Source organism: Bos taurus, chromosome 18 (assembly GCF_002263795.3).
Source record: "Bos taurus isolate L1 Dominette 01449 registration number 42190680 breed Hereford chromosome 18, ARS-UCD2.0, whole genome shotgun sequence".
Lineage (NCBI taxonomy): Eukaryota > Metazoa > Chordata > Mammalia > Artiodactyla > Bovidae > Bos > Bos taurus.
In genome coordinates this window covers 53,824,818-53,852,537 of record NC_037345.1, presented here as the reverse complement: position 1 = coordinate 53,852,537, position 27,720 = coordinate 53,824,818, and the positions used below count along the sequence as shown (strand labels likewise).

Genomic DNA, 27,720 nt, shown 5'->3' with positions numbered 1-27,720 from the left:
TGACTTAGATCCTGTCCTGCCCGCGTCTGCTCTCAAACCTTCTGTGGCTGGAGACTGACTCAAATGGAGGGCCAGAGTCTTCACGGGGACCCACAGAGCCCCACGTGACCCCTGCCCTCTCCCACTCAGCTGCAGTCACGTGGACCACCATTCTCCAAATACACCCAGGAGACCTCAGCTGCAGCACTCACTTGTTCCGTCTGCCTGGACGCTCTCCCGGCCCAGCAGCAGCTGCATGCCCCCCACCCCCGCCTCGCCAGCCATCAGATCTTGGCCCCTTCCTTTGGCAACCCTACTTAAAACGCCTCACCCTATCACCCTCATACTTCCTATGTCTTTTTTCCTCTCCTAATAGTTCTCATGTAGATGTGACTTATCTTGTGTCTTGTTTTGTCTGTTTTGTTTCATGTTGTATACCTGGAACATGGCTCAGTACCCTGCCCACTCCAGGTGCTCAATAAATTTGCGTGGAAAGAATGACTGATTCCTGTTATTCAAATGTGGAACCTGAGCCCCAGAGAGAGGAAGGTCAGAGGGAGCAGAATCCAGGTCTCCATCCCCCAGCCCTGACTTTCACTAGGCACTGTCTGGCTGACTCTGGGCCAGGAGGTGCCCAATAGAACACAGGACGGGAGCTGGTTTCTCAGAGACCAGTGGGTGTGAGAGCCAAACGAGGAGATGATGGGACCAGCGAAGAGAGAGAGAGGACTCATCTAGTACCGTGACAAGTTCGGTCTTGGCTTCCCCAACTGTAAAGACTCAAAAACACTGGGGCCAAGTGGGTGAAACGAGGCTTCTGAAAGATCATAACAGGATCATAATAATATCAGCAATTCTAGCCACTCATGCTGTGCCAGACTGTATTCTAAGCATTTTACCAGTATAAACTCGTTTAATCTTCACATTTGATCACATTAAAAGATGAGGAAACTGAGGCACAGAAAAGTGAAGTCACTTGCTGCAGGTCACACAGAGGGGAAGTGGCCAACCCAGGACTGGATGGGGAAGCTGGGTTCAGAGTTCTGATTTTAGCCAATAAACTTGGCTGTCTCTTTTGGGTCCACAAAGACAGTCTGACTCTCAGCCCATCTTCAGTGAGACAACCCTCTTTCCCCAGTCCTCACCTAACAGGTGCTTTCAAAGCTGAATATGACCTGTTAATTAATTTAACTCGTTACTCAACAAACAGGTATTTATTGAGTGTCCTCTGTGTTCTGGAGACCCAGGATGAACCAGACAGTGGTTGGGCAGGTCCTTCCAGAGGCTGTAAGACAGACAAAATCCCTGCAAACAACTTATAGACAGAGCAGGAAAACAAAAGCGGGTGTGAGCGAGAAAAAGTGGTCAGTGAGGAGAGGATTGTTAAGCTGAGACTGTCCTGCCATTGCCCACGAAACAGTGTAAGAGGATCGATACTCACTTCAGGCCAGGCTTCACCTGGCCTGAGTCTCAATGGCTGCATCTGTAGAATGGTAATGTGATGGATAAAGAAAACGTCTGACGTGTGGAGAAACCTTTGGGGACAAGGGCAGTTTCCCCATGAGTGCTGGTAACACTGAGGGATTTCTTACCTTTTAGGTTGCAGGATGAGGGAGCTTCAGGGGGGCGGTTCCAGCCCAGCTCAGCTGCACCGCTGAGGGAAGGAGAAACCAGGAGACCCCAAATCAGTCAATTTCACACAACAGAACACAATTTCATCTCACCTACAAAAGTGAGATGGGAAGGATGTCATAGCAACGTATAACCACCCCTTCTTTCATAAATGTGTCCAGAAAGGTCAGACTCGGAGTGACAGAAGGTGTTACCATGACAACCCCTTCCCTAGACCCACTCCATCCTGAGAGACAATCTTAAAGTGTCCTTTACCGTGGTGGGTCTTAGGGTCACTGGAAGGGGGACTGCCCCCATTACCATAGTAACCAGGACTTCGCTTTGCTTGTTTCTCACCTCTCTGGGGATGGTCCAGGCCTTGTAACCATAGCAACTACTTCTCAGCAGAGCATCTCCTCTAAATAAAAACACCTGGTTGGTTTGGTCCACAGACCTCCCACGATGGGAAAGGGGGAGATGGTTACCATGGTAATGCCAACTGTGTGGCTGGGGGGAGGGGCTGGGAAAGAGCTGCTTCCCTCAGCAGTGTCCTTGGGGCTGGGGTCCTTTCTACCTGAGTGCTAGGTGAGGTTGCCATAGTAACCGATGAGGGTAGGGGCATAAGGACCACCAGGGACTTGGGTTACCTTAGCAACCTCTTCCTGGTGCAGGGCCAGGAGAGAGTTGGAGCTCCATAACCACAAAGGTGGAAGGGAGGGGAGGCTAAGGGTGTTCCAGACTGGGAGGAGTTACCATGACAACCGACCTGGGCCAAAAATCAGGATGGGGTCATTGCTGAAACCACCCCTGGTGGTAGTTCTTTCCCTCAAAGAGTGACAGTGATTGTGGAGGAGAGTGCTATTTGGGTCTGGAGAGGGCTAGAGTCTTTCTTTGGGGTGAAACGGGAGGAGGGGGGGTAGAAAGCGGTCCCTCCCCAAGTACCGCGTTTCCCAGGGGCGACCCTCGCGCGGGGCCTGGATCGCGTTTGCCCTCCTCCGGGCGCGCGCCCCCTTTCCGCCCCGCGCCCCCTCCCACGCGCGCGCCTTCGGGGTCGACCCGGGTGGGCGAGGCGCGCGCCCGACTTCGTTCCCGTCACCCGCCCCCCCGGCCCCCACCGAGCGCGCGCGCGAGGACTGGCGCGGCCGCGCAGGCGCGCGAGGCACAGCGGGCGCGCGGGCCGGCCCCGGGGCCTCCATGATGGAGGAGCGAGCGGCCGCCGCCGTCGCCGCCGCCGCCTCCTCCTGCCGCCCGCTGGGCTCCGGCGCGGGCCCCGGCCCGACGGGGGCGGCCCTGGTCTCCGTCCCCGCCCCCGGGCCCGGCCCGGCTGCCAAGGGAGGCGGTGGCGGCGGAGGCAGCCCCGGTCCCACAGCGGGACCGGAGCCCCTGAGCCTGCCCGGGATCCTACACTTTATCCAGCACGAGTGGGCGCGCTTCGAAGCGGAGAAAGCCCGCTGGGAGGCCGAGCGCGCCGAGCTGCAGGTGAGCACACCCCCGGGACCCCCGACCCTCGCCCGCCCGGCCCGGCCCAGCCTCACCCGCCGCCGCCGCCGCCGCCATCTTGGAGCAATGGCCGCCGGGACGGCCGGGGGGGCGGGAGGGGACGGCGACCGGCCGGGAGCCGGAGTGAGGGGCCGGCCGAGGGGCGTCCGGAGGGCACCCGGGCGGCCGGCGGCGGGAGGGGGGCCCGCGCGGTCGCCGGGAGAAGGCGGCGCGGGCGACTCGAGCCTGCTGAAGGGGGAGTAGGAGTGAACCGGCTGGCGGAAAGGTTCCTGAGAAAGTGGCCTCGGGAGGCCGAGGGGACCCCAGGAGAGCTCAGCGAAGGGCGTTGGGAGAGGATGGAGGGGTCTTGTATACGAGTGAGCCAAAAGCTCCCAGGGTGCCGCACGAGGGACTCCGCATTCCGTCCCCGACCAGGTGCGCTTTGGAGGTGGAGCCCGATGGACCCCGGGTGGGTGAGAGGGGGCGTCGGGGGTGACCTGGGATCAGCCGGGGGCGAGACCGGGGCGGGGAGCCCGTGTGAGTCGAGAGAGGAAGTCCGGGAGCCCGGGACGGGTGGGTGTTTCGGAGCGTTTGGACTGGAGGGACTGAATGACGGCTGTGTTGAGGACTCCAAGGATGCGGAGCAAGGTCTCCGGGCGGGAGGTGGGGGGGCGTGAAGGTGTGTGACCTCTCTGAGGAGGAGGAAACTTTGGGGAGCCCCGGCAGGCCTGGCTTCCGAGTGCAGGGTAGGGGTCCCAGGGTTGGAAGCACAAATGGAGGCAGGACGTGAGCCAGGAGCCTGTGTTGGAAGAGAACGGAGAGCCGAAACTCTTTGGGGATATGGAGGCGTGGGGGCCCCCGCCGTGAGATGGGAGGTGTGTGGGATGTCAGATGGAGAACCCCCGAACTGGAGTATGGGAGGGTCAAACTTGGCCAGCTGTGGAGAGGGGCGGTGGGATGGAGACAGTGAAGAGGAATCGGGGGACCTGGGGCATGGCATGGGGAGCCTTTTTGTAGGAGCAGGAAGACAGCCAGAGGAAACATTTCAGAAAGATCCTGGGGTGGGAGGTGTTCGTGGAAGTTTCTGGGAAAGGATCCTATGGTTTGTGGAGTAGATTCGGGGAGGGAGGTGTCCTGAGATGTTTGGAAGAGGCTGAGGAGCTGGGCTGGGTTTTGTGACCTTGAGAAGTGTGGGTCAGTTGGCACAGTGTCCTGAGGAGCCTGGTATCCCAGTGGCAAGGATTTGGAGGGTTGGGGCATTGTTAGCAGAAGTCAGTATCTCCTTCTAGCATCTGGTCTTTCCTCTTCTGAGTTGCTGTTTCGTATCTGGTTGAGGTGGGGACCCAAGTAAATAACCAGATTAGAATTTTCTTCCTAGGATGACTAAAGAGAGCATCGCACACTTCTCCCACCCCGAAAGGGATCTTCACTGTGTGGTAGCTGAGGCTTGGGGTTAGGGTGGGAGAGAAAGCCTTATGTAAGTACCCCTTGCTATGGTATCCCATCTCCACTTCCCAAGCGCTTGCCCAGGGTCTTATTAGATCTTCTCAATACCCCCATTGTGGAGACAGGGCCAAGGACATTGCCCTTATTTAGCAATTATAATAGCAGCTGCTATTTATTGAGTATGTATTATGGGCAAGACACTGTATTAGACACGGCAGATACATGGTATCGCTTAGTCCTTGCAACATTCTGGGAGGGTGGGGGATGTTATTCCCCTTCCCTTCCTTTTCAAAAATAATCAAAAGAGGAAGTGGAGATTTGGAGAAGGTCAGTAATATATCGAGGGTCACAGCCTGTGGGTGGCAGGGGTGGTCTCTGGGCTTTCAAGCCCATGGATTATACCCATCTGACGCCCAGGACAGATGACAAGCTTGTTTCAGGGCAGCTCAGTGACCTTCCCAGGATCATCCACGCGGTCATAGCAGACCAGGGTACCCTACAGCACCCACCATGCTGCTGCCTCATCTTTGAGACCAGCAAGAGGAGAGATGCGTGTGCTCCTGCACTTAGTGATCCTTCTTGGAGGCTGAGCGGAAGTGGTGGTTTGTGCCCCGTTGGGCTGTCCTTTGTCCGGGCTCCAGCGTCACTTATTTTGTACTCTTTTGTTGTCGTTGTTCTGTTACATTAGTAAATTTCAAGGATCTCAGAAGTGCCTGTGTGTATAGATGTACACACACACCCAAGTGAGTGAGAAGGGAAGGAGCCGCTCCCCCAAACCCTATCATTGCTATAAAAGTAATTTAGCTCTGTGTGTGTAATATATGAAATCCTATTCCGTTCGGTTTAGTCGCTCAGTCGTGTCTGACTCTTTGTGACCCCATGGACTGCATCACGCCAGGCCTCCCTGTCCATCACCAGCTCCCGGAGTTTACTCAAACTCATGTCCATCGAGTCGGTGATGCCATCCAGCCATCTCGTTCTCTGTCGTCCCCTTCTCCTCCTGCCTTTTACATCCTATTACATGCATCATTTTGTGACTTATTTTCACGTACTTATACATCTTTTGCGCTTCTTTCGTATGAGCACACAGAGCGCTTATTATTTTGGGGAACTGCACCCCGCGGGTGTCTGCGCCCACAGCTCATTTAGTTTGTGTCCCCTTAATGGATTTTTTGGTAGTTTCCAGGTTTTGCCCATTGGAAGTGGCTGCAGGGACTGTCCTCGTATTCCCTCTTGTGTGAGTGTACAGCAGAATAAACAGGTGGGGTGGAGGAATAGACGTGTTTATAAACTGGTGATTGGTTCTGCCAAGTTGTCCCACATTTACACTCCCCGCAGCAGCACCTCTTTTTATACACTTTTACTTGAGCACTTATCACTTAGAGAGGTGTGACTTCTCCCGCGAGAGCCTTCAAGGCCTGGACTGCGTCAGATTCCCCATAAACCCCGAATACCTCTTCTCCAAATAGCTTCTTTGTGCAGCTGCTCCTGGCACCAGACAATCAGTGTGGGGGAATGGCAGAAAAGGCAACTTCTTGGGAGGTCCTGCCAGGAGGCACCCGGAAGATGGGAGCAGGGAGCTGGCATCGTGGGGGGATTCTGAGAAGGAGGTGATAAGGTTTCTGCCCTTCAGAAACTTCCAGGCTAACGGAGAAGGCTGGTTTGCGCAGGGGGTTACAGAGGTTCGCACGCAGTTGATATTTCAGTGGTGTGGCTGTGGCACTTCTGCAAAGAGCTGTGAGCTTTTTTGAGGACAAGAGGAACCTCGAGGGGGTGGGGGTGGGGGTCTGACTGGACATTCAGGGATGAGCAGGGGCAGCGAGTACACTGTTGCAGGTGGAGAAGATGGGGAGCTGGTCCCCGCCCCCTGCCCCTCCACCGCCCCCGCCAGCCTCACAAGGAGCTCTGAGGGATCCACAGGGACTCAACCCTGCCAGAGCCTGGGGAGGAGGGAGTGGAGTGCAGGAGACACAGGGCCAGATGGGACTGAAGGGCCCGGGAGCTGGGGGACGAAAGCTTGGGATGGGGAGAGTCAGCAAGGGCTCCGGGGAGGACTGAGATAGCCAGGTTCCTCCCGTGCCGCCTGGATGGGGAGGGAACAGCCGGAGGAGAGGCTGCCGCCCTGTCTCAGTGGCAGTGGGCGGAGGTGCTGGTTGGGTAGAGAACTTCCAGATGCCAGCCTTGCCTGCCAGCCTGCCGCGGCCCCGGCAGGTCAGGCAGCCGCGGCCGTGTGGCTGTGACCGCTGGTGTGCGCAGGGTGGGAGGGCCGGGCCCCCAGCGCTTCCCCTCTCTGTGGCATTCCACCAGCTCAGGACACTTCACCCACGTGTTTCTGGTTCTCCTTCTCCTTTCTTTGCCGGAGGAACTGGGAAGGGGACCACAGAGCAGAGTGATATTCTCGCATCATCATTGGATGGGCGCTCAGGGAGCAAGGGAGGCCATGGGGGGTGAGCAGGGCGTGACTCTGACCCTGCTTCTCCCCCTCCATTTTCTTCCCCCACAGGTGAGGGCCACCTCCTTAGTACCCTAAACCCACTCCTCACCCCCCTGCCTGTTCCTGGTTTGAGCCCCCGTCATTTCTCTCTAGGATCTGCCTCCTTCTGTGACTGGTTTCTGGGCCTTTAGCTTGTCCCTCTCCCTGCCCCTGCCCCTGAGCAGGTTTGATGACATCTCTCGTCTGCTGAAAAAGCCCTTCCATAGCTTCCCCTGTGTTTTACGGTGGGTTTCAAACTCGTTTGCATGGTCTGTGATTCTTTGTCAGGCCGACAAGCTTCTCTTGACTTCCCTCACTAACCCTTTTACGCATTCTCAGATGGAGCCGTACCGGCCCTTGTAGAGTTTGCCGTTCTCTACCAGCTGCGCATTCCACCCCTGGCCGCCTGCTAACCAGGCTCAGGTCTCAGCTGAACTGTCACTTCTTCACAGAGGTGTCCCTCCTCCCCACCCTCCTCTGTTCCCTCCTGGGGTGCGAGTCGAGTCGTGTGTTAGCTGTGGCTGCTTGTGCCCGGCCCGTGCCCTGGACTGAGGGCTCTGTGGGGCCAGGAGGCGCTCATCTTCTCTGTTACTCCGCCAGCCCCGCACCCTGAACCTGTCCCATCACAGGCGGTCACCAGTGTCTAGTGGGGAACGCCTGTGGGCTCAGCAGGCGGGGCAGGCACCCAGTATCAGAAACTTGTGGGTGGAAGCCCAGAGTGGCGAGGGCATAGGGAGACGGGGACCTGGGGCATGTGTTTGGTGATCAACCTCGTCTTCTCCGCCACTGCCCTCACCTTCTAAAACTCACTCCGGACAGCGTTGATTTGGGTGGCTGAGAAGATCCACAAAGGACATAAATTCAAACTCCGAAGATGTTGATCACGTGTGGCCTTAGATATTTATGAACACACCTGTTGATTTAAAGCGTAGAGAAAAGAAGTATTGGGAGGAGTCCCTTTCTCTCAGTGGACAGGTGAGGTTTATTTTCTGTAGCACATCTGTGACACATACTTATTTGTTCACTGCTGGTCCCACACCCTCCTCTAAAATATGAACTTCATCTTGTTCAGTTCTGTGTCCAGGATTGTATCTGATACATAGTAAATATTTGTGGAGTGAATGAAAGATGCTTTTGTTGTGCGTTAACATGTGCGAAGAAAGGAAGTCTGCCCTTGCAGTTATACTTACGGGGCAAACTCATTAGAAGTGGGACTGCCAGGACAAAAGGAGTGTGTATTTAACATGTTTGCGGATGTGGCCAGATTGCCCGCTGGAGGGGTTTGTGAACTTGTGGCCCCCCGGCGGTGCCCGAGTGTGCCTTTTCCTCTGGCCCTGCACTCAGGGCAGTGCTCAGCAGTACTCAGCCCACATTTGATTCTTTACTGACCTGAGGGAGAGACCTGGTCCCTGGAGCAGGAGGCGGGTGACGGGAGGCATTTGGGCACAGGGCCGTATGGGGCATAAGTGCCAGGGGCAGGGAGGTCGGGGCTCTTCGAGCCCCAGGGTGAGGAGAAAGCATGTTCATGGGCATCTGAGAGGCCACCAACCACGGACAGTCCTGGAGCAAGGCTTTGGGAATGTTCACCGCCTGGCAAAGGTGTCTGGGGGCTCTCCTGAGGGAGCTGCGGAAGTTCTTCAGCAAGCTCGTGATGTGTGAGGGTCGGCTCCAGGACGACGCAGCTGCCGGGGTGGGCAGGAGGCCTGTCAGCCACGGACACCTCTGCTCCATGGTCTCAGGTCTCGAGGATCCTAGCTCCCGTGAAGAACCGGGCCCCGGGACTTTTCTGGTGGTCCAGTGGTTTAGAATCTGCCTTCCAAAGCAGAGGATGTGAGTTTGATCGCTGGTCGGGGAACTGGGATTCTACATGCAGCCAGGTAGCTAAGCCCACAAGGGAAGCCTGTGGACCACAAGGAGAGATCCCACATGCCTGCATGCCAGAACTGAGACCCAATGCAGCCAAATAATTAAGTACTTTGAGAGAATAAAAATAACAAGAGGTGGGAGCTGACATTTGTTAGCCCTTCATCTGTGCCAGGCTTTGGACTGAGAACAACTTAACACGTGAGGAGCAGGCACTCTCAGGAGCCCCATTTTTTGGAAGGGGAAGGGGAGGTTCAGAGAGGGCTGATGACCCGCCTAAGATTGTGCCTTGTGGAAGTGGCCGAGCCAGGGCTGAAGCTCGGGTGGTCCCAGCCTGGGTCAGAGGAGCACTTGAGGGGAAGCCAGGGAGGAGCACGGCACTCAGGGCTCTGGCACTGGGCTTCCGGAACATGGTCGGGGGCCAGGAGCATGCCTGGAAGGCAGTTGGTGTCTCCAAAAGGCCCGTTGACAGGCCAGAGCAGACGGGGGCAGACCGGGCCAGCAGACAGTGTGAAGTGGTTGGCAGGGGTCCAGGGTCATGTCTGTGACATGTCTCCCTTCCTCTGGGCTGACTCCCCCAGGACGGTCGGCCCCACCGTGGAGGTCAGGCGGCGAAGCTGTTGCATTGCAGCGGGAGCCGAGCCGAACCACCCACTCCTGTCCCTAGACTCCAGAAGCAGCTTCCCACACCCCCCAGAGACAGAAGCTCTGCTTGAACAGTGCTGTGCCACCTCCCCCAACAACCTCGGGGACGGCACCTGCCCGGGGATGGGGGAGGAGGCGCCCAGGGCTCTTAATACCTACCGCCCCCACTTTCTCCCCAGAGGTGGGGGCCCAGGGAGCCCCAAGCTGTTCCCATTTAGTCTCTCTTCAGTCGTCTCATCGCGGGTGACAGGGAAACAGATCCAGCCGCCCTCTCATTGCCCCGCTGAACCCTGGCTCAGGGTCTCCACTCTTGAAGAACTGGCTGCTGCATGTCCCGGGGGTGGGGGTGCTGGAGCTGTCTGCCCCGAGCGAGCACGGGACACAGGTCGGCGAGCCTGAGCCCTGCCGTCCCCCACCCCCTTCTGTCCACCCGCAGGCTCAGGTGGCCTTCCTCCAGGGAGAGAGGAAGGGGCAGGAGAATCTCAAGACGGACCTGGTGCGGCGGATCAAGATGCTGGAATACGCGTTGAAGCAGGAGAGGTGAGCCCTGCCGTGCCCTGGCTGCCTGCCCTCAGGGATCGAGCCCCTGGGAGAATCCTCTCCTCCATGACTCAGTACTGCACGGTCCAGGAGAGGGGGGCAGAACAGGCCCTCGTGGGTGGGGTTCAGGGCAGACCGCAAGCAACGGCTTCATCATGGTGGCGGCCCACCACATGGCAGACAGCACACAGTCCTCGTCTCATCCCTCCCTTCCAGGGGCCCGATGGGTGCAGGTGAGGCTTCTGGAGGGAGAGGACTTCTTCAAGGACTCTAGAGCTGGGACAGCAGCCCGGTGTGCCCGGCTCCCAAGCAGCGGGCTCGCCACAGTGCCATCTGTGCCACCGCCTCCGCCACGGCTGCTTCCCAGTCAGGCAGGGCGGAGGGCGGAGGAGAGCGAGAACCCGGGCTCTGGGATTCTGGAGGCGAGGGCTGGCCCTGTCGACGCTTCGGTGCCTCTCATTCATTCATCATTTGACCTTTTAGGGCCAAATACCATAAATTGAAATTTGGGACAGACCTGAACCAGGGAGAGAAGAAGCCAGAACTGTCGGAACCAGGTACCCACGCCAGCCTGATCCTCCCCGCATGCCCGCCCCCTGCAAACCGAGCGTGACAGAGCAGAGATGGACTCCTGAGTCTCAAATGCTCCACGGAGAGCAGCTTGGCCGGGACCGGGAGTGGTTGGGTCTCACTCATGGTGCCCTTCTGTTGGGGGGCAGGGGGCAGGGAAGGCCTGGGAGTCCCGCCCGCTGACCCTCTCTCTCAGGCAGACAGACGCACGAGGCCCCTGGGAGTCGGAGCTCCTAGGAAAAGGGCAGGGAAGGCCTGGGAGTCCTGCCCGCTGTCCCTCTGTCTGTCTGAGGCAGACAGACACACGAGGCCCCTCGGAGCTCCTAGAAAGAGGCATCAGTTCACCATCGGGGAAGTAGGGAGGGTGTTCAGGTGGAGGGAGGAGGGTCCAGGAGCGTGGAGACGTGGAAGAGTGTGGTGTGTTCACAAGGTGAGGCTGCGGCAGCCATCGTTCTTCATGTCGAACGCTGACCAGAGCGCCTTCCACAAGGACAGGTCTGTGTTGACCAATACAGTCCAGGCACCTAGCTGGCCACATAATAGATGCCTGATAAATATTCGATGAGGAAAGTAAACAGGCTGCCTCATTCAGTCCTCACAGCAGTCCCAAGAGGTGGGTGCTGTGATTGTTAACTTCGTTTCTCAGATAAGGAAACTGAGGCTCAGAGAGGTAAACCGACCTGCTCAGGCCACATAGCCGGGAAGTGGCTGAGGCAGACTGGGCGTCATCTGCCTGTTCGTTCAGAGCCAAGCCCGTTTGCTGTGTGGGGAAATAGCAGAACAGAGTCTGAAGACAGTCCGGGGACGGTCTGGGGAGTGACCCAAAGAGACCAGAGAGGAGGAGGGCAGGGGAAGAGGGAGGCTCCGGGCCCTCCCAGCATGTGGCTCCACAGTGACCGACTTGGGTTTGAGGGTGAGGACAGGGCTGGTGGAGGAGGTGGTGGGCGCCTGGATGGTGCCCTCAAGACAGCCCGCCTCCTTTCTCTCTACCCTGCAGTCTCCAATGGCCCCGTGGAGTCGGTCACCCTGGAGAACAGCCCGCTGGTGTGGAAGGAGGGGCGGCAGCTTCTCCGACAGTGAGTGCGCGCCGGGCCAGGGCGGAGGCTGGGCCACGGAGATAAGCCCGGGGACGCCACAGTCCTTCCTGTCCCCACTGGGGACCATGAGTTCTCAGGATCCCTGCTGGCCACAGCCGAGAGGGCCCATCACCCTGTGGGGGTGGAGCGTGGGAAGACTCCTGGCAGGAGGCAGCCCTGGGAGACCCCCACACTTGGAAAGCAATCCCACATGCCCTTTTCCCCTCCCCAGGATGTAATGTTAAGATTTTTTTGCTCTTCATTAGAGAGATACGTGTGTTTTAGAAAACTTGGGAAACAGGAAAACACAGAAAAGAACAAAAATCACCCATAATTCCACCACCCAGGGAATTTCATGCGCCTGTAAACATTTTGACACACAGGCTTTCTCGTCTGTGTATTTGTATCTGTGCGTGTGTGTGTGTTTTATAAAAGCAGGGGTTCCCCCTTTGCATTGTTTCATAAGGCATTGCTTTTAAGTGTTGTCAGTGTTTCTCCACGTAAATTAATTATGTTGCATCATTTCAAGACCTATGTAATCATTTGTTATGTGGATAATCATAATTTCCTGTGGCCAGTCTCTTCTTGTGTATTTTGTTGAAGGCATTTTTTTAATAGACAGTGTGACAAACACCAGGAAGTTATTTGTCCGTATCCTTGATTTCCTTACACTAAACGTCAGAGAGGATAGTTGCAGTTGCTAGCTTAAAGGGCGTGCACACAGTGATGACAGAAGGATTGTCCCAGACGACGCCTGCCAGGTACTGTTATGTGCCCGGCGCTGGGCCAAACGCCCGGCACACAAGGATTCCTCACGGAAATCCCCGGGCAGTGTAACTGCTAGCGTTCCCCTCATTTTCACAGGCGAAAAAAACAAGGTGCAGAGAGGGCATCCGTGCAGAAGATCTCAGCTAATAAGTGGAAGGTCTGACGTGTGATCTTAGGAACCCGTCCCCGGAGCCCAGCTCCTTCTACCCCACCTGCCCTGCCTCCCCCGCCTCTCCCTGGTGGTGGGGGCAGAGGAGCCTCAGACACACACACACGTGCCCAAGATGGTGTGTCTGTTGTTGCCCAAGGGGCAAGGTCACGGTCAACAGAAAAGGCTCTGCGGGCGCCCCCTGAGGACCAGCCAGGGACTCCTGTCTCCAGTGATTTGAAGCCACAAATACTCATAGTTGAATTTTTTCCGTTTTTTTAGCCTTTTTTTTTTTAGCCTTTAGGCCAGTCTCAGCTGGCTTCAGGTTTTGTAATCCTGGGGGTAATAAATGCTCGTGTGTAGAGTAAATGACAGAAGTTCCTACTGACATCCCTAATCTCACTCTGCAGAGATCTCTGCTCTGAAGTTCAGTGTGTTTCTTTCTAGGCCTGGTGCAGGGCATGATACAAATGTGTCTTTGTGTGTGGTCTATCCTTAGACGTTCTTTTTTTTTTTTTTTTTTTACAAACACTTGAATTGTAAGGAACACTTAACTTACAATTTCTGTTGTACTATTTATTGAGCAGGCCCTCTCCTCTTTGGGCTTCCCAGGTGGCTCAGTGGTAAAGAATCCGCCTGCAATGCAGGAGCCGTTAAGAGACACGGGTTCGATCCCTAGGTCGGGAAGATCCCCTGAAGAAGGGACGACAACCTGCTTCAGTATTCTTGGACAGAGGAGCCTGGTGGGCTACGGTCCATGGGCTCACAAGGGATCGGACGAGACTGAGCACGCATTGAGCACTTGGCACTCTGCCTCGTTTATCCTGTGCCTAGTGTCCCATCAGCCATCTACTTCCACAGTCCTCATCAGAAGATGTGTGGGTCGGCCCCTGCCTTTAGGTCCCCCAAATGTACATTGTCTCTGCGAGCATCTGCAACAGCGTGATGCCCACGTAGAAAGGCTCAGGGGAATGCTTACGTGAGATTTCGGTGTGTTGTCTTCAGTTGCTTCTCCAAAAAGGCTGGCCCAGCTTGCATCCGTCCCTGCGGTATAGAAAGGAGCCATGTGGTGCCTGACCCACCCCGGTTCCACCTCCCCGGCCCGACCTGTCCTGGTTCTGCCTCCCTGCAGGTACCTGGAAGAGGTCGGCTACACTGACACCATCCTGGATATGCGGTCCAAGCGCGTGCGCTCCCTCCTGGGCCGCTCGTTAGAGCTCAACGGGGCCGCCGAGCCCAGCGAAGGGGGCCCTAGGGCCCCTCCGGTGCCCGGGGGGCTCAGCGGCGGAGAATCGCTGCTGGTGAAACAGATCGAGGAGCAGATCAAGAGGTGAGCCCTGGGGTCTGGAGGGTGTCTACCCACCACTTCCCCTCCATGAGGCTGGTCGATGATCTGGGGTCACATCCTTCCTGGAGCGTATCGTGGGCTCCTCTGCTCCGGAACCCGCTGTCAATCCCTTGTGGGATGTACAGATTCTGTCCTGGGTGGCCCTCCCCTGGCGTCATCTCCGTGCTGCTGCGCTGCATAGCTCCCCTCCGGCCTGGCCCTGCCCGAGGCTTTGGCCCTGCCTGAGGCTCCGGCCTGCACGCGCCCCATCAAACGCCAGGTCCCTACTGAAGGCAGCCCTGGGCCCACGCCAGGACCTGGGGAGCATAGCCCAACATGTGGTCACTGCCCCCCGGGGAGCTCTCCTGTGTTCATTCTCTCGTCGGTAGCTGCTGTTTGTCAGAAAATAACTAAATTGCTGATGATGTGAGGAGGTCTATGAAAGGCAGTGAGAAAGCAGTGGGAGGGGGCTTCCCTGTGGTCCAGTGGTTAAGACTTTCCCAGGTCGAGAGCGAAGATCCCACATGCCTCACGGCCAAAAGCCCAAACATAAAACAGACACAATATTATAACAAAGTCAGTAAAGACTTTTAAAACGATCTACATCAAAAAAGAAAAAAAAAATCTTAATTTAAGAGAAAAAGAGAGATGGGAGAAGCAGTACTGCTTAGGACAGGATGACGTTTGGGCAGAGAACTGCATGGAGTGGAGGCCGAGCCAGCCAAGTAGCTGGGAGGGGAGTGTTCTCGGTAAAGGATCCAGGACAAGAGAGGGCTGGCACGCCCAGGAGCAGGCAGAGGCTGGCATGGGGGCAGCGCTGCCAGTACGTGGTTCCGTGGTCTGTGGTGAGGCTGAGATCTCAGGAGTCCGATCACAGCGGGCCTCACGGGCCACGATGAGGAGTTTGGAGACAAGCTTGTGGTTTCGAGCCAGGGTGTGACATCATCTCATAGCCTTGGTCTTCTTCGAGATGGAGAGGCTGACTGAGGGCTGGGCTGGGAGCAGGGAGGGCCGATTGGAGACTCCTGGAGATGTCCAGGCCAGAGATGGTGGATGTCAGCAGTGAAGGGGTGAGGCTGGTCCGCTTCTCAGTGGGTTTTCAGCAGGAGCCGACAATAACAAGAGGACTGGCTGTAGGGGGAAATGCAAAGAAACTGGGGTAACTGGAGGGTGGAGTCTGAGCAGCTAGGAGCAGCGCTAACCCAGGTGGGGGACTTCAAGGGGGCCATTCAGAACGAGTGGAGTGTGAGGTGTCTGTGTGAGCCCCCGTGGCGAGGGTAGGGGCAGCACTTGACTCATAAATGTATCTCCAGTTTACCAGCACACAGGCGGGCTTGAAAACCCTGGGGCTGGGCAGTCACTGAGGCAGAGGGTGTGGAGATGGCGCCCAGGAAGGAGCCTGTTCCACGTGTGGAGGCCCCCAGAGGAGCAGGGAGGCTGGGAAGTGAGGGCTGGGGGCTGGACTGGCAGCCCAGGGGTGGGAGGTCTCTACCGAGTGGCACCCGTCTCGCCCGGGCAGCTGACAAGAGCGCTTGGAGGATCAGCCCGGTGGCAACCTCCTTTTGGGAGGCTGTTCGCGTTAGTCTGAACTTCGAATTCTGCCCTCCTTTCTGCCCTGGAGTCACGTTTGGTGACTCCATTTGGCAAATGACTCCTTGGCTTAAACTTGTCATCCCAAGGGAGCCACGCAACAGCAGGCCCAGAGGTGGACGGGCAGCACTGTCTGGTGGTGGGGAAGGCGCAGGCCGTGTGGGGCCCGAGCAGTCATGGAATGACTGGTTCCGCTTCCCTGCCACCGGATGTGTCCCTGCCGTGCTGAGTGTGCGTGGTTCGGCTGTGGTGACAGGGGCTGCGGAGTCAGTGGCGATCTCTCAACCAGCTCTCTTGTCTGACTCAGCACACGCTGGGGATGTGTGGTCAGGGTGGGGGTCTGGTCTGGAACCGCTCTGGGGAGGGTCAGAGCTCAGTGAGGGGTCTAGCCGGGGTCCACCCTGCCGAGGCTGGGCTCCAAGCCCCATGCACGGTCAGAGTCGAGGCTCCCCTGGGCTCAGGCTCCGGCCCCCCAGCCTCCGTGCACTCCCAGCCGAGCTTTGTCGCCCGGCAGGACTGACCCCCCCCTCTGCCCCACCCCCATCCTGGGCAGGAACGCGGCCGGCAAGGACGGCAGAGAGCGCTTGGGTGGCTCGGTGCTGGAGCAGATCCCCTTCCTGCAGCACTGCGAGGACGATGACAGTGACGAGGATGATGAGCTGGATGGTGCGCAGCACAGGAAGCAGCGAGTGAAGGTGAGCACGCTGGCCACGCCCAGCAGGAGCCCCTTCCGCAGAGGGCCTCCAGGGCGTGCTCGGCTCTTCTGAGGGCTGCTCCATCCCTTCCCCACGTCCCGGCTCCTGCCAGCCATGCTGTGGCCTCTGGTCCCTTCCGAGGCACCTTAATCGTTTTTGTTAGGGCAACCCCTTCTCCACCTGTACCCCCGTCATTCTTTCCACATTCCCTCCTTGGGCTCTGATGTTTCCAAGAGGCCTATCCTGAATCCCCAGGCCAGGCCAGCCCCGAGACGCCCTCTCATGGCGTGTTCTCCTTCCTGCCAGCCCAATCACAGTGGGACTTGGAAATGTTCTGATGTGCCCCCAGCTCTGTCTCCCGCAGTAGACAGTGAGCTCCCTGAGCCAGGGGCTGTGTGGGTCTTTTCTCTTCCCTCCCCAGCACCCTTAGGGGATGTGGCCGAGCTCCCAGCGTAGCCTTAAGTCAGGTTGGGGGGCTCTGGGGGACACTTCATAGGATGCGAGTGTCTGGTCTGCTGTTGGTGTCCCAGGCCCAGGGACACTGCTCACAGGGTAGAGTCCAAGTCTTCTCAGCTTGGCCTGGAGGTCGGGCTCCGACCGCATTTCACCCCCGCTCCTGAACTGCCGGAGCCCAGTGCTCCTGCCATCCTGACGGCGCTGTCCTTAGGCAGGGCCTGGTCTCACCGGTCAGTGTAGGCCTTGTGGGCCAGGCTCTGTGCTGGCAGCGAGGACAGGGAGACATCAAGGCCTGGTCCCTGCAGGGAGGAGCTTGTGGCCAGCAGTGGGCTTATAGGTAGTCACAGGCAGGTACACGAACCCATGAGGGGGGGCCTGAGGGAGAGGAGACAGCCTCAGGGGCTTTCCTTGACCAGCTCTTCCCACCTGAACTCCCTTGCTCCCCTTCTCCCCACAGGGTCAGGAATCTCCTCTGGGCTGCCCCATCCTGACCGGGACCACCCTGGGTCCTCCCTGTCTGGTGTCAGGCCTGTTTTGGCCTCCACTCTGTATCCAGGGCCCCCACCATGGCTTAGCACAGGGTCCCACGCAGGTCAGGCGCTCAGTGACCACGCTGAGGGGAACGGAGTGCCCGGAGCCGGAGCCCTGGCCTTGGGGCTCCAGGAAGAGCAGGGTGTCTCTGAGTCCAGAGCACCTGGTCCCTCCTGCCCCCTGCTAGATTTCCACTCCTTTCTCAGGTCTCCCTCAGCCCCCTCTGGGAAACTCCCCTCTCCCCTGCACTCCTGTTAGAAATGCTCGCGTGCTCCCCACGGTGACCACCTCTGTCCCCACGTCTGTCCCACACACCCTGTCAGGCGGCTCCCTGTGCAGGGTCTCACGCTTCCCTAGGCCTCTGTCTCCACGAGTGCCTCCCAGAGTGGCTACTGGCCTGGCTCTATAACCGGGGTCACGTGATTCTCTTTGTCATGGTTTCGGCCTCAGAGGCTGGTAGTCTGTTTCTGAGTTGTTGAGGAATTCAGTAAAATGAGTCCTGGGAGTTCTCTGGCGGTCCAGTGGTTAGGACTTGGCGCTTTCACTGCTGCGGCCCAGGTTCAGTCCCAGCTCAGGGAACTGCAATCCCATAAGCCCCCACATGGCAGGGCCAAAGATAAATGAATAAGTAAATAAAATCTGTATGTTTGAAAAATAAATGAGTTCACACTGGATAGACGCATGGCATTGACGGTCCCAGGCGGTGAGAGAGAAGCAAGGCCCCTCTCAAGGACCAAGCCCTACTGTCCTCTCTCTGGGCAGGCCAGGTCTTCTCCCAGAAAGGAAGGGGAAGGCAGTCACATCCCATCCCCCTCCTCCCACACAGGCCAGAGGCTGGCCCCTCAAGATGCCCTAGCGCAGCCACCTCCATGTCCATACCCTCGAGACCCAGCTTGGGGTGCTGAGCCTCTGGGACGGAGTCACCCGCGCCCCGGAGGAATTCACAGCCTGACTGAACCTGGATCCAGGCTGGGGACACTGAGGAAGGGGAAGGCTTCCTGGAAGAGGTAGCATTTGAGTCCACTGGTCCTGGAGTCCCAGTGCTGAGGGCGGGCTGTGTCCTAAGCCAGCACTGAAAGCAGAACTCAGATATCCAAACGGTCTTTGAAAACTCTGAAACTCTCTTTAAGCGATCTAAGTGCAGTCTGTGAAGAGCCCAGTACACAGCTCCCTCCCGGACGGCACTTGATGTAAAGCACTTGATGTAAAGCATAGTGATGCGTAGGAAGTGGGAGGCTGAAGGATTACGTGCGAGATGTCACTTCCCGAGGCTGCGTCTCAAAGGTGTCTGGTGGGAAATGCAGGCGCGATGCTGCCCCTCAGTTCACAGGCCTGGGATGGGGTCCAAGCTCGTGGACTGAGGAAAACGAGAGGATTTGGTTCTCAGACCTGGTTACGACCGACTGTGGGAAAACTCAGCAGACTCTGTGTTCACTCGCCCAGCATTCTGTTTCTCAGAAAGGAAGACCTGGGGTGTTTTCTCATTCTAAAAGTAGCTCCTGCTTGTTATATAAGAAAACAAAAATGCAGCCAGTATAGGAGTTATCGGGAAGACTTGGAGACCCCCGGGTAACCTCACACCCCAAAGCTTGTCTTTGATGTATGTGGAATGGCTTGGACCTGGGCCAAGGGGCTTCTGCTCAGCCTCAGTTTCCTTAATCTGTAATATGGGAATAATAATTAGAAGAGTGATAACTGTTCGCGGGGTTGTGAAATCATGTGCGAAGCTGATCAGTGCCCTGAGTAACTCAGAGAGGCCAGCACTGTGCTAAGTGTTCATCGTCATTACTGTTGTAGCCATGGATCTGATCTCACTTCGTAGTGTCTCCTTCGACGCCCGTACACCCATACACCCAAATATAGCTTCCCTTGCCCCTGAAACAAGTTGTCATATTATCTGACGTTGTTTTCATGAGAAGTGTACTGGGCTAGGAGGCAGGGCACGGGGGAGCAGGTCCAGCCTGGGCGAAAGGAGGAGGGCCCTGTGTGGGGGTCCATGCGGGCAGCAGCGAAAGGGGTCTCCAGAGCCAGGCTGGGGGCTGGCACGCCCCGAGGGCTTCCAGTAGGGGGAGCATGGCGGCAGGCTGTGGGACTGGGGGCCACGGGCGGGAACGCTGGTTTCCCCGCTCTGAGCGAGCAAGTCGGCCGGGGCCCTGAGCTCTCTTCTGGTCTCCGCGCCCCAGCTGCCATCCAAGGCCCTGGCCCCTGAGACGGAGGACGAAGACGAGGAGGATGACTCGGAGGACGCTATCAGCGAGTTTGACTTCCTGGGCTCAGGAGAGGACGGGGAGGGCCCGCACGACCCGCGGCGTTGTGCTGCAGAGGGCGCCCACCATGAACTGGGTGAGCTGGGGCATCCGGGCCGGCCTTCCTCGCCGCGGGCACCACCGCCTGCGCCTGCAGCTGCTTCCTGCCCCAGGGTCCCCACCAGCCGGATACACTTCCTGAGAGGAGAGTGGCCCTGCAGAGCCGGCGGCTGCACCGCCGTGGCCAGGCTTTGTCCCCTTCCCTGGAGAATCTCATGGGGTCACAGGCAGGCCCAGCTCTTCCTGAGGCAGAGCCTCCAGCCCTCCAGCCCTGGGAGGATAGGGAGGGGAGGGGGGACAGGATGCAGACCCAGCGCGGGGGAGGCAGGGGGGCAGCGCTTCCTGTCCTATGACTCTGAGCTCCGAGGCCCCCGGGGTCATGTAGGATGGCGGGGGGGATTGAGGCCATGGAGGGTCCCCTCTCCGTCTGTCTCCTCCGCCTGTCCCCCACCCCTACTCAGAGCCCAGGGCTCTCCAGCCCCCCCACAGTGGCAGGGGAGCACCCTCCCCACGTGGCTGAGTGGCCAGTCAGTGATGCCCGCCCGCCTGCGCCCTGTGCCTGCAGAAAGCCGGCGGGTCAAACTTCAGGGGATCTTGGCTGACCTTCGGGATGTGGATGGGCTGCCCCCCAAAGTGACCGGCCCACCTCCCGGCACCCCCCAGCCCCGGCCCCACGAAGGTAAGCAGCCCCTGCACCCTGGCCCAATCCTGAGGGCCCCACGGCAGAGGGAGGCTGCAGAAACTAAGGCCTGGGCTTCTGTGTCCTCAGGGTCGAGGCCCAGCCTCTCTCTGGTCTGCAGCCTCCCTGTCCCAAAAGTTCGTCTGTCTATCTCTGTCTCCCTCTCTTTTTGTCTGTCCTGCCCTGTCTGACTCTCCCTGTTTCTTTCTCTCCAGCTGTGATTCTTGATCTTGTCCTCTCCCTGCCTGTCTGTCTCCCTTCTCACCTCTCTCCGCCTCTTTCTGTCTCTCTCTCTCCCGGCCCCTCTCTGCCCCCTCCCTCCCCTCCCCCTACCAGGTTCCTTTGGCTTCTCCTCAGACGTTTTCATCATGGACACTATCGGGGGCGGGGAGGTGAGCCTGGGGGACTTGGCAGATCTCACCGTCACCAACGACAACGACCTCAGCTGTGATGTAAGTCCTTGGGGTGCCCCATCCCTCGTGGGCCCCCCCAGGCATCCGGTGCAGCGCTGGGACTGGCTGAGCTCTGGCCGGGTGCCTGCCTGCACCCAGTCCCTCACACAGCAGGACGATGTGAGATCATTTGCCAGCTCACCCTGTGTCACAGGGGTGCCGATGCAGGCAGGCGCTGGGACTTGACGGGGTCACCAAGGTGCCTGGCCTGGCAGGCTCTGGGGCCTGGGTTTCAGTCACGCTGCCAGGCTGCTCCTCTCAGCAATGCTCCCTCCCACCCCAGACTTCCCATGCACCTCAAATCTAGGACCCACCATAGGCGCGAAGCAGGAGCAAAGGGGTGCTGAGTCCAAATACAGCATCAGAGGCGGCAGATGCTTTTGGGTTGGGGCAGAGCAGGTAGGAGTCTGTGCAGAAGGTGGGGATTGTGAATGGGAAGGTGACCTCCAGCCACAAAACAAAACAAAAACAGGCTGATCTGGTATGAGTGGAGGCTGGTGGGGCAGTGGGGCTGGAGTGCAGAGAGACCTCAGGGCCAGTGTCCTGAGCCTGAGATCTGTGGCCAGGCCGCTGGCTCTCCGGACGTCTCTGAAGCGGGCGCGTGTGAGCTTCTTCCTGTGGTAGGATGCTTACCGCAGCTTCCAGCGAGACTCCATGCGGTTGGTGATCTGAGCCAGGTTAGGCATTCTAGGGGTCGGGGGGCAGGTTGGGAGAGTTTGAGCAGGAAGATGCAGGGTTCTTCTGCTCCCCCAAAATGAAATGGAGACACTTCCCATCCGGGGCTGCATACGCATGAGGGGGTAGACCCTCTAGTCCTGAACAACTGTGGCAGGAGCGATGACCTCGAGTGACAGAGCCCAGATGTAGGGGTCCGTCGGGGTGCACCCCGCCTTAGGGCAGGGCACTGAGGCTTGCCTGACAGTCTGCTCGTCTCCTTTCCCCAGGGGCCCTCCCTGGGTCCCCTACCTCGAGAGCAACACCATGGTCCATCAGGCCCTCTGTGGTGTCTCAGGGACTCTCTCCCAGAGGCCTGTGGACTCTGCTCCCCGGTCTCTCCCACACGGTGTGCTGGTCCCCTTCTCCACTCCCCGTGTCGGGTCTGCCTCACCACTCCCTGGGAGACTTCCCTGGGGACCTCCTCCCGCCTCTCTCTGCAGCCACTCTCCTCTTCCCCAGTCCAGCACCCCCGCCATGGAGCAGCCAGAACAACCTGGGCCATTCCTCTGCTCTAAACCCTCCCGAGGGCCCCCCCCGCAACCCCGTCCCTGAGAAGGAGCAGCAGGTTCCTGAGTGTGGGCCAGCCTTCTAGGGCTCTTCCCCTGCCGCTCTCCCTCACTTGCTGGGGCCCTGGCCTCCTCTCAGCTCAAGATCCGCCTTTGCTCTGTCTGCCTCAGGGACTTTGCACATTCGGTTCCGCCCTCTGTTCCCTTCATTTACCTAGTAACATCCTGATCACATGTCATTTCCCCAGGAACGCCTTACTGACCCGCACAGATGGGGACGGGTTGCCCGGCACCTCCTCTCAGTGCATCTGAAATTTATGGCACTGCTTGTTAATCATCTCTGTGATGGAGACCATCTCTGACCATCTCCCCCAGGCTCCCCCTGAATGGGGACACCCCAGGGCTTGGGCTCACCGTTGCTCCTCAGAAGCTAGCATGGGCCCTGCACACTGCAGGAACTCACTGAGCAAGTGAGGGGGCGCTGCGGGCGGGCGAGAAGGAAGCGGCCGGGCCCGGGCCAGAGGCTCGTGTGTGCCGTGTGCCACTTCATGTGGGGCTGGGTTGTGGGGACCGCCAGCTGGGATGGGCAGACCCTGAGGCAGCTCCCCCACCCCAGCTGTCTGACAGCAAAGACGCCTTCAAGAAGACCTGGAACCCCAAGTTCACTCTCCGCTCCCACTATGATGGCATCCGCTCCCTGGCTTTCCACCACAGCCAGTCGGCTTTGCTCACCGCTTCCGAGGACGGCACGCTCAAGCTCTGGAACCTGCAGAAGGCAGTCACAGCCAAGAAGTGAGGGCAGCAGCCCTGGGGTGGAGGGCTGGGCGGGGATGTCCAGGCGTGAGGATACAGGGTGACCCCGGCTCCTCTGCCTGCCCACAGGAATGCCGCGCTAGACGTGGAGCCTATCCACGCCTTCCGGGCTCACAGGTAGGGAAGCGCCCCTGCCCCCGTGGCAGCCTGCCCCTGGCCCGCTCACTACCATCCTGGGGGCCAGGGCAGACGGCAGGGCAGCCAAAGGCTTCAGGTCCCCGTGGCCTCTGCACACACCCCACCCTCTCCTGGCGCCCTGCAGACTTCTGGTGCCCCACATCTGGTTCTCGGCACAGCCTTTAGAGGAGTGGGGGAGGCTGGGGACGGGCAGCTAGCCTGGGTGGCCGAACCAGAGGTCCAGATGCCAGATTCCTTTTCAGCAGCCTTGAAATACGCTAGCGGTGTACCCTCAGGTCCCGTTGAGGGGAGGAGGTGAGCCCAGAGTGTCTGGTCCCCACTTCACCCCACCTCGGTATCCTCCAGGGGCCCCGTGTTGGCTGTGGCCATGGGCAGCCACAGTGAATACTGTTACAGTGGTGGGGCAGACGCCCGCATCCACAGCTGGAAGATTCCAGACCTCAACATGGACCCCTACGATGGTTACGGTGAGGACAGCTCCCTCCCATCTTCCTTTCCCTACCACCCACCTGTCCCTGGGGGCCTCTTGGTTCCTCAGCACCCAGGCTTCACACTTCTAGAACTCAGGAGGGAATGCCAAGGGCTCCCACTCTGGGGAAGCCAGGACCCAGGTGATTCAGCACGTGACCGAGGGTCAGATGAGACGAGGCAGCAAAGGGCCGATGGGTGAGCGATGCACAGAGCAGCTCATTGGGGTGGAGCTTTGGGACAAAGCCAGGCAAAGGCGTGGTGGCCCTGGCAGCACCTCACGGTCTCCGCCTGCATCTGCGTGGTGGAGCGGAGGGGCCAGTGCAGGGGAGGTGGAGACGCTGGCTGGGCTGGGCTGCAGGGTTTACTGTTAAGTGGAGAAGGGAGCAGACCGTCCCCTTTGGTCAGTGTCCGTGTCCCTGCCCTCTGACACCTCTTTTGATAATGCTTTTGATCACACACTTGGCTCCATGCCGCAGCATGTCGGGGCAGAGTTTGGGGATCTGTGTCTCCTCTCAGGATCGTCTCACCCTGTCAAAGGTCAGGGGTCAGCCCCAGGCAATGTCTGCTGTTCGCCCGGCAGGCTGTCACATGTTGGGTGTCAGCAGGGCCCAGCCAGAGCACCCCACGTGGACCCAAGTGACCAGGGAGGCCATGGTGAGAACAACCAGAGGGCTTTGGAGGAGAGAGTAGGCAAGAAAAGACCGCGGGGACAGAGGGTGGGGCTGACTCCAGGGGCCAGGCTGCAGAAGTCTTGGCCTTATCTCCTTAACTGAGTCCTAAAAGGTACGTCCCATGCAGGGCTTTATGGCAGGCACTGTCGTGGGCCTGGGGGAACAGCTTGGGAGCCAGATCATCCCTACCTCTGGAGCTTCCACTCTGGGGGCGTTGAAAGCCTGAAACCTTCGCAGAACAGCCGGCCCACAGTTGCAGCCTGAGCAGCTCTGAGGGCATGAGGACTGGGGGCGGGGGGTGACTCGGCAGAGCTGGGGCTGCCGGGCTGTCCGAGCTGGAGCTGGGCCGCGGCCCTGATGCAGCCCTCTCCCCCCTCCGGCGGGTCCAGACCCGAGCGTGTTGAGCCACGTCCTGGAGGGCCACGGGGACGCCGTGTGGGGCCTGGCCTTCAGCCCCGCCTCCCAGCGCCTGGCCTCCTGCTCTGCCGATGGCTCCGTCCGCATCTGGGACCCCAGCAACAGCAGCCCGACCTGTCTCTGCACCTTTTCCACAGCCAGCGGTGAGGGGCAGGGCGAGGGGCCGTGACACCCGGGGGTGGAGGCCCCAGAGGAGGGTGACTCCTGACAAGGGCCCAGGCTTCCCGTCACAGGGCAGGAGCAGGGCTGTTGGCAGCCTTCCTCCCCTCTGCCTTCAGATCACGGGACCCCCACCTCAGTGGCCTTCACCAGCACCGAGCCTGCCCACATCGTGGCCTCCTTTCGTTCTGGCGACACCGTCCTGTATGACCTGGAGGCTGGCAGTGCGCTCCTCACGCTGGACTCCCGGGGGAACAGTGGTAAGGGGGTGCCCAGAGCCAGGGGCTGAGGTCTGAATGCTTCCAGGGCCCCAGTTTCTCCTGGGGCTTTGGTGACCTATTGCCCAGTCAGTGGACAGTGGCTGCCCTGCCCTCCGCAGGGCTCTGAGCAGGATGGAGATCAAGTCCCAGTCACTGTGCCCTTACGGACAGCTCCAGAGGGCTGAGGGAGAGATCCCAGGGGCTCCCCTGTAGGCTCTCGGTGGAGCAGAAGCACTGCCCTCACGGTGGCCACCCCTCCTGCTTGCCCCGGGGCCATGCAGTGTCCACGGCACAGATGGAGAAGCCCTGGGCCCTGGAGGGAGCGGCTGGGGCGCCCAGCCCTGCTCGGCATCTCGGCAGAGGACAGGGATGGGATGGTAGTTCTCCTCTTGTCTTTGTCCCTCCTGATCTCCCTACTTCCGCCCCACTTTACTTTTTCTGCTTTCTCTCCTTTTCAGGCCCAACCCAGATCAATCAGGTGGTGAGTCACCCCAGCCAGCCCCTCACCATCACCGCCCACGACGACAGAGGCATCCGTTTTCTGGACAACCGCACAGGTGAGGCCCAGCCTCCCCGGCCCCCGCTCACCTGTGCTGGTGGGAGGCAGGGTGAGCCCAGCTCAGAGGGGGAGATTGGTCAGTCCACCTTGGAGGCTCAGTGTCCCTGCTAGCCCCTGCACCTTTCCAGGCTGGGCGCAGAGTGGAAAAGTAACCTGCCGCCCACCCTCTCTCTCTGCAGGGAAATTGGTGCACTCCATGGTCGCCCACCTGGATGCGGTCACCTGCCTCGCCGTGGACCCCAATGGCGTCTTCCTGATGTCAGGAAGTAAGTCGGGAGCCTCCTGGCCCCTCAGGAGTGAGGGCGCGTGCCCTTCCCGGCAGGAGAGGGAGAGGAGTGCTCGGGGGCTCCCTGAGGCTGGGCTGCTGGTGGGAGTGCTGTCTGAGCAGGGCTCAGGAGCCCCTCTGTGGCTGGTTAGAGTGGTCACGGGGGTGGGGTCATTGGAGCCACGGTAGGCACGCTCCCACACGGCCCTGTTGTATTTGAATGAGGTTGGTACTGCAGCCCCCATTGTGCACATGTGGAAACTGGGCCTAGAGAACTCACTTCACTTGGTCACAGCCCAGCGGGTTGCAGGGATTGACGTTCAGGCCTATCTGACTCTCAGTCCCCGCAAGACAGGGGACTCTTAGCAGTTGGGGCACCTGCTGTTTGTGGATAAAGACACCAAGCCCCAGTGACCGCGGGGCTGCTCCTCAATGGCGTGGCTGGGACTCGGGTGGATGGAGAAGGGGCTGAAACTCCCCAGGAGGGTGAAGGGGGTGCACTGGCCTGACCAGAGCCCACCCTGCCCCGGGATATCAGCAAATGCGTGCACGCACAGAGGCACGAGCTATGGTGTTGGAGGGCGGGGTGGCCCAGGACTGTTCAGCTGTCTCCAGGGAGGCCAGGTTCAGGAGGCAGGTCTGGGCGGGGAGCTGGGGAACCTGGAGCTGCTGAGCGACAGCCCCTTCTGCTCCCGCACCCGCACAGGCCACGACTGCTCACTGCGTTTGTGGAGCCTGGACAACAAGACGTGTGTTCAGGAGATCACAGCCCACCGCAAGAAGCATGAGGAGGCCATCCACGCGGTCGCCTGCCACCCCAGCAAGGCCCTCATCGCCAGTGCGGGCGCCGACGCCCTGGCCAAGGTCTTCGTATGATGCCCACCTGGCCCCCCAGCCCAGGCTGCCACCCTGGCTGGGGGGTGGGGCCGGGCAGTGGGACTGAGGTGAGGGGATGGAGGGAGGGAGGCTTGGGTTGGGAGGGCAGAAGCCCCTGGCACCCTCACTCCCGCCTGGCATTTCCAGCGGGTGCCAAATCCCGACACCCTAGCTGGGATGCCCTGCGAGAATTGCCAGGGTGGCCCCAGGCGTTCAAAGGAAGGGCCAGAACTGCCTGATCTCTGGCACTCTGGAGACTGTGGTCCAGCCTCCCCTCCCTTCTGTCTCCTGCAGGTGACTCCCGGCCTCGGTCTGGAGGCCCCAAGGCCTGGCCGCCTCCCGCCTGCCTTGGGGCCTGGTGGTGCTATGGGCCCTCTCCCCAGGAGGCCCTTCCCGCGGCCTCCCGCCGGGTGCGGCCTCCTTCAGGAATTGCCCTCCAGCTTGGTCTCTGGGAATTTTCCCTTTACCCTGGCACCCACTCCGGGTCTCTGAGCCTCCTTCTCGGGAGCCACACATCCAGGCCTGGGTGTCCTTGGGGCTCAACTTTTCCAAGATGCCAGAAGGTGCCGGGTTCTCTTTTGGAACCCCTGACCGCTCCTCTCCACCTCCCTGGCCCCGGGTGGGAGCCGGGTGGGAGGCGCCCCCACGCCCCTACTCTGGGTCTGCTGGGGCCCTGGAGCCAGCTACAGGCCGGGATCGTCCTCCCTGCGGGGGCCTCCCCACCTCCCCACCAGCGTGCCCAGTGATCCCCCTCCCCTCAGTTCCCTCAGCACAGCTTTCCAGACACTACCCAGTGCTGCCAGGGCCAGTAACTGCCTGGGGAGCAGGTGATGCCCTCGGGGGAGCGCCTGACCCTACCTCCCCCAACACTCCTCCAAGGGCAGTCTCCCAAACCCCCATGGGGTTACCCATGAGGGGAGAGATAGCGTTCTCTTGCCCCTCCGCAGGGCATGGAGGGTAGAGTGGGGTCCCCTGGGCCCCCCATAACTCCCTGTATATCTGTATAAATAAATGGGATTTTAATGGAGCCCCCCCCCCCCACGTTGTTATCACTGTGTGATAGTCTGTCTGTTTCCGCTCCTGACCCTTCACTCTCTTCCTCTATTTATTTCACTCTGTTTTGGGTTCCACCCTGTGCCCCCAGGCCCCCCTCCCAGGTTCCTGTTTATAAGCCCCATTCCCTCCGCCCTGACTTGTACGTGAAACTTGTCTCAATAAACCCTTTGGAGTAAGA

The 27,720-nt window shown here is 59.3% G+C and overlaps 2 protein-coding genes across 4 annotated transcripts in view; one reads left to right on the top strand and one right to left on the bottom strand.

Annotated features, from left to right (window-relative positions):
• The window catches only part of FKRP (fukutin related protein), a 10,146-nt gene extending 6,988 nt beyond the window's left edge, over window positions 1–3,158 (bottom strand). The window contains 2 exon segments of the mRNA NM_001099714.2: window positions 1,572–1,633; window positions 3,126–3,158. The gene's annotated coding sequence lies outside the window, so the exon portion shown is untranslated.
• STRN4 (striatin 4) lies at window positions 2,754–27,720 on the top strand. 3 transcript variants are annotated; one of them, XM_024979175.2, is made up of 18 exons: window positions 2,754–3,069; window positions 9,933–10,036; window positions 10,520–10,593; window positions 11,604–11,682; window positions 13,731–13,928; window positions 16,069–16,210; window positions 19,381–19,540; window positions 20,069–20,182; window positions 20,540–20,634; window positions 22,474–22,649; window positions 22,740–22,787; window positions 23,154–23,275; window positions 24,340–24,510; window positions 24,646–24,786; window positions 25,245–25,343; window positions 25,525–25,611; window positions 26,317–26,554; window positions 26,781–27,720. In XM_024979175.2, exons 1-17 carry the CDS (start codon window positions 2,785–2,787, stop codon window positions 26,484–26,486), a joined length of 2,265 nt encoding a protein of 754 aa, XP_024834943.1. In that variant the 5' UTR covers window positions 2,754–2,784; the 3' UTR covers window positions 26,487–26,554; window positions 26,781–27,720. The 3 variants fall into 3 exon arrangements, with proteins under 3 accessions (XP_024834943.1, XP_024834942.1, XP_024834944.1); XM_024979174.2 differs by having other exon boundaries at window positions 20,519–20,634; XM_024979176.2 differs by lacking the exon at window positions 2,754–3,069 and adding an exon at window positions 3,419–3,504 and having other exon boundaries at window positions 20,519–20,634.

Excerpts from the sequence above, each read along its gene's own strand:
- STRN4 (XM_024979174.2), top strand. The coding sequence starts at position 2,785 with ATGATGGAGGAGCGAGCGGCCGCCGCCGTCGCCGCCGCCGCCTCCTCC. Across the intron at positions 16,211-19,380 it reads ACAGGAAGCAGCGAGTGAAG|CTGCCATCCAAGGCCCTGGC; the intron begins GTGAGCACGCTG and ends TCCGCGCCCCAG. Across the intron at positions 24,511-24,645 it reads CACCTTTTCCACAGCCAGCG|ATCACGGGACCCCCACCTCA; the intron begins GTGAGGGGCAGG and ends CTCTGCCTTCAG.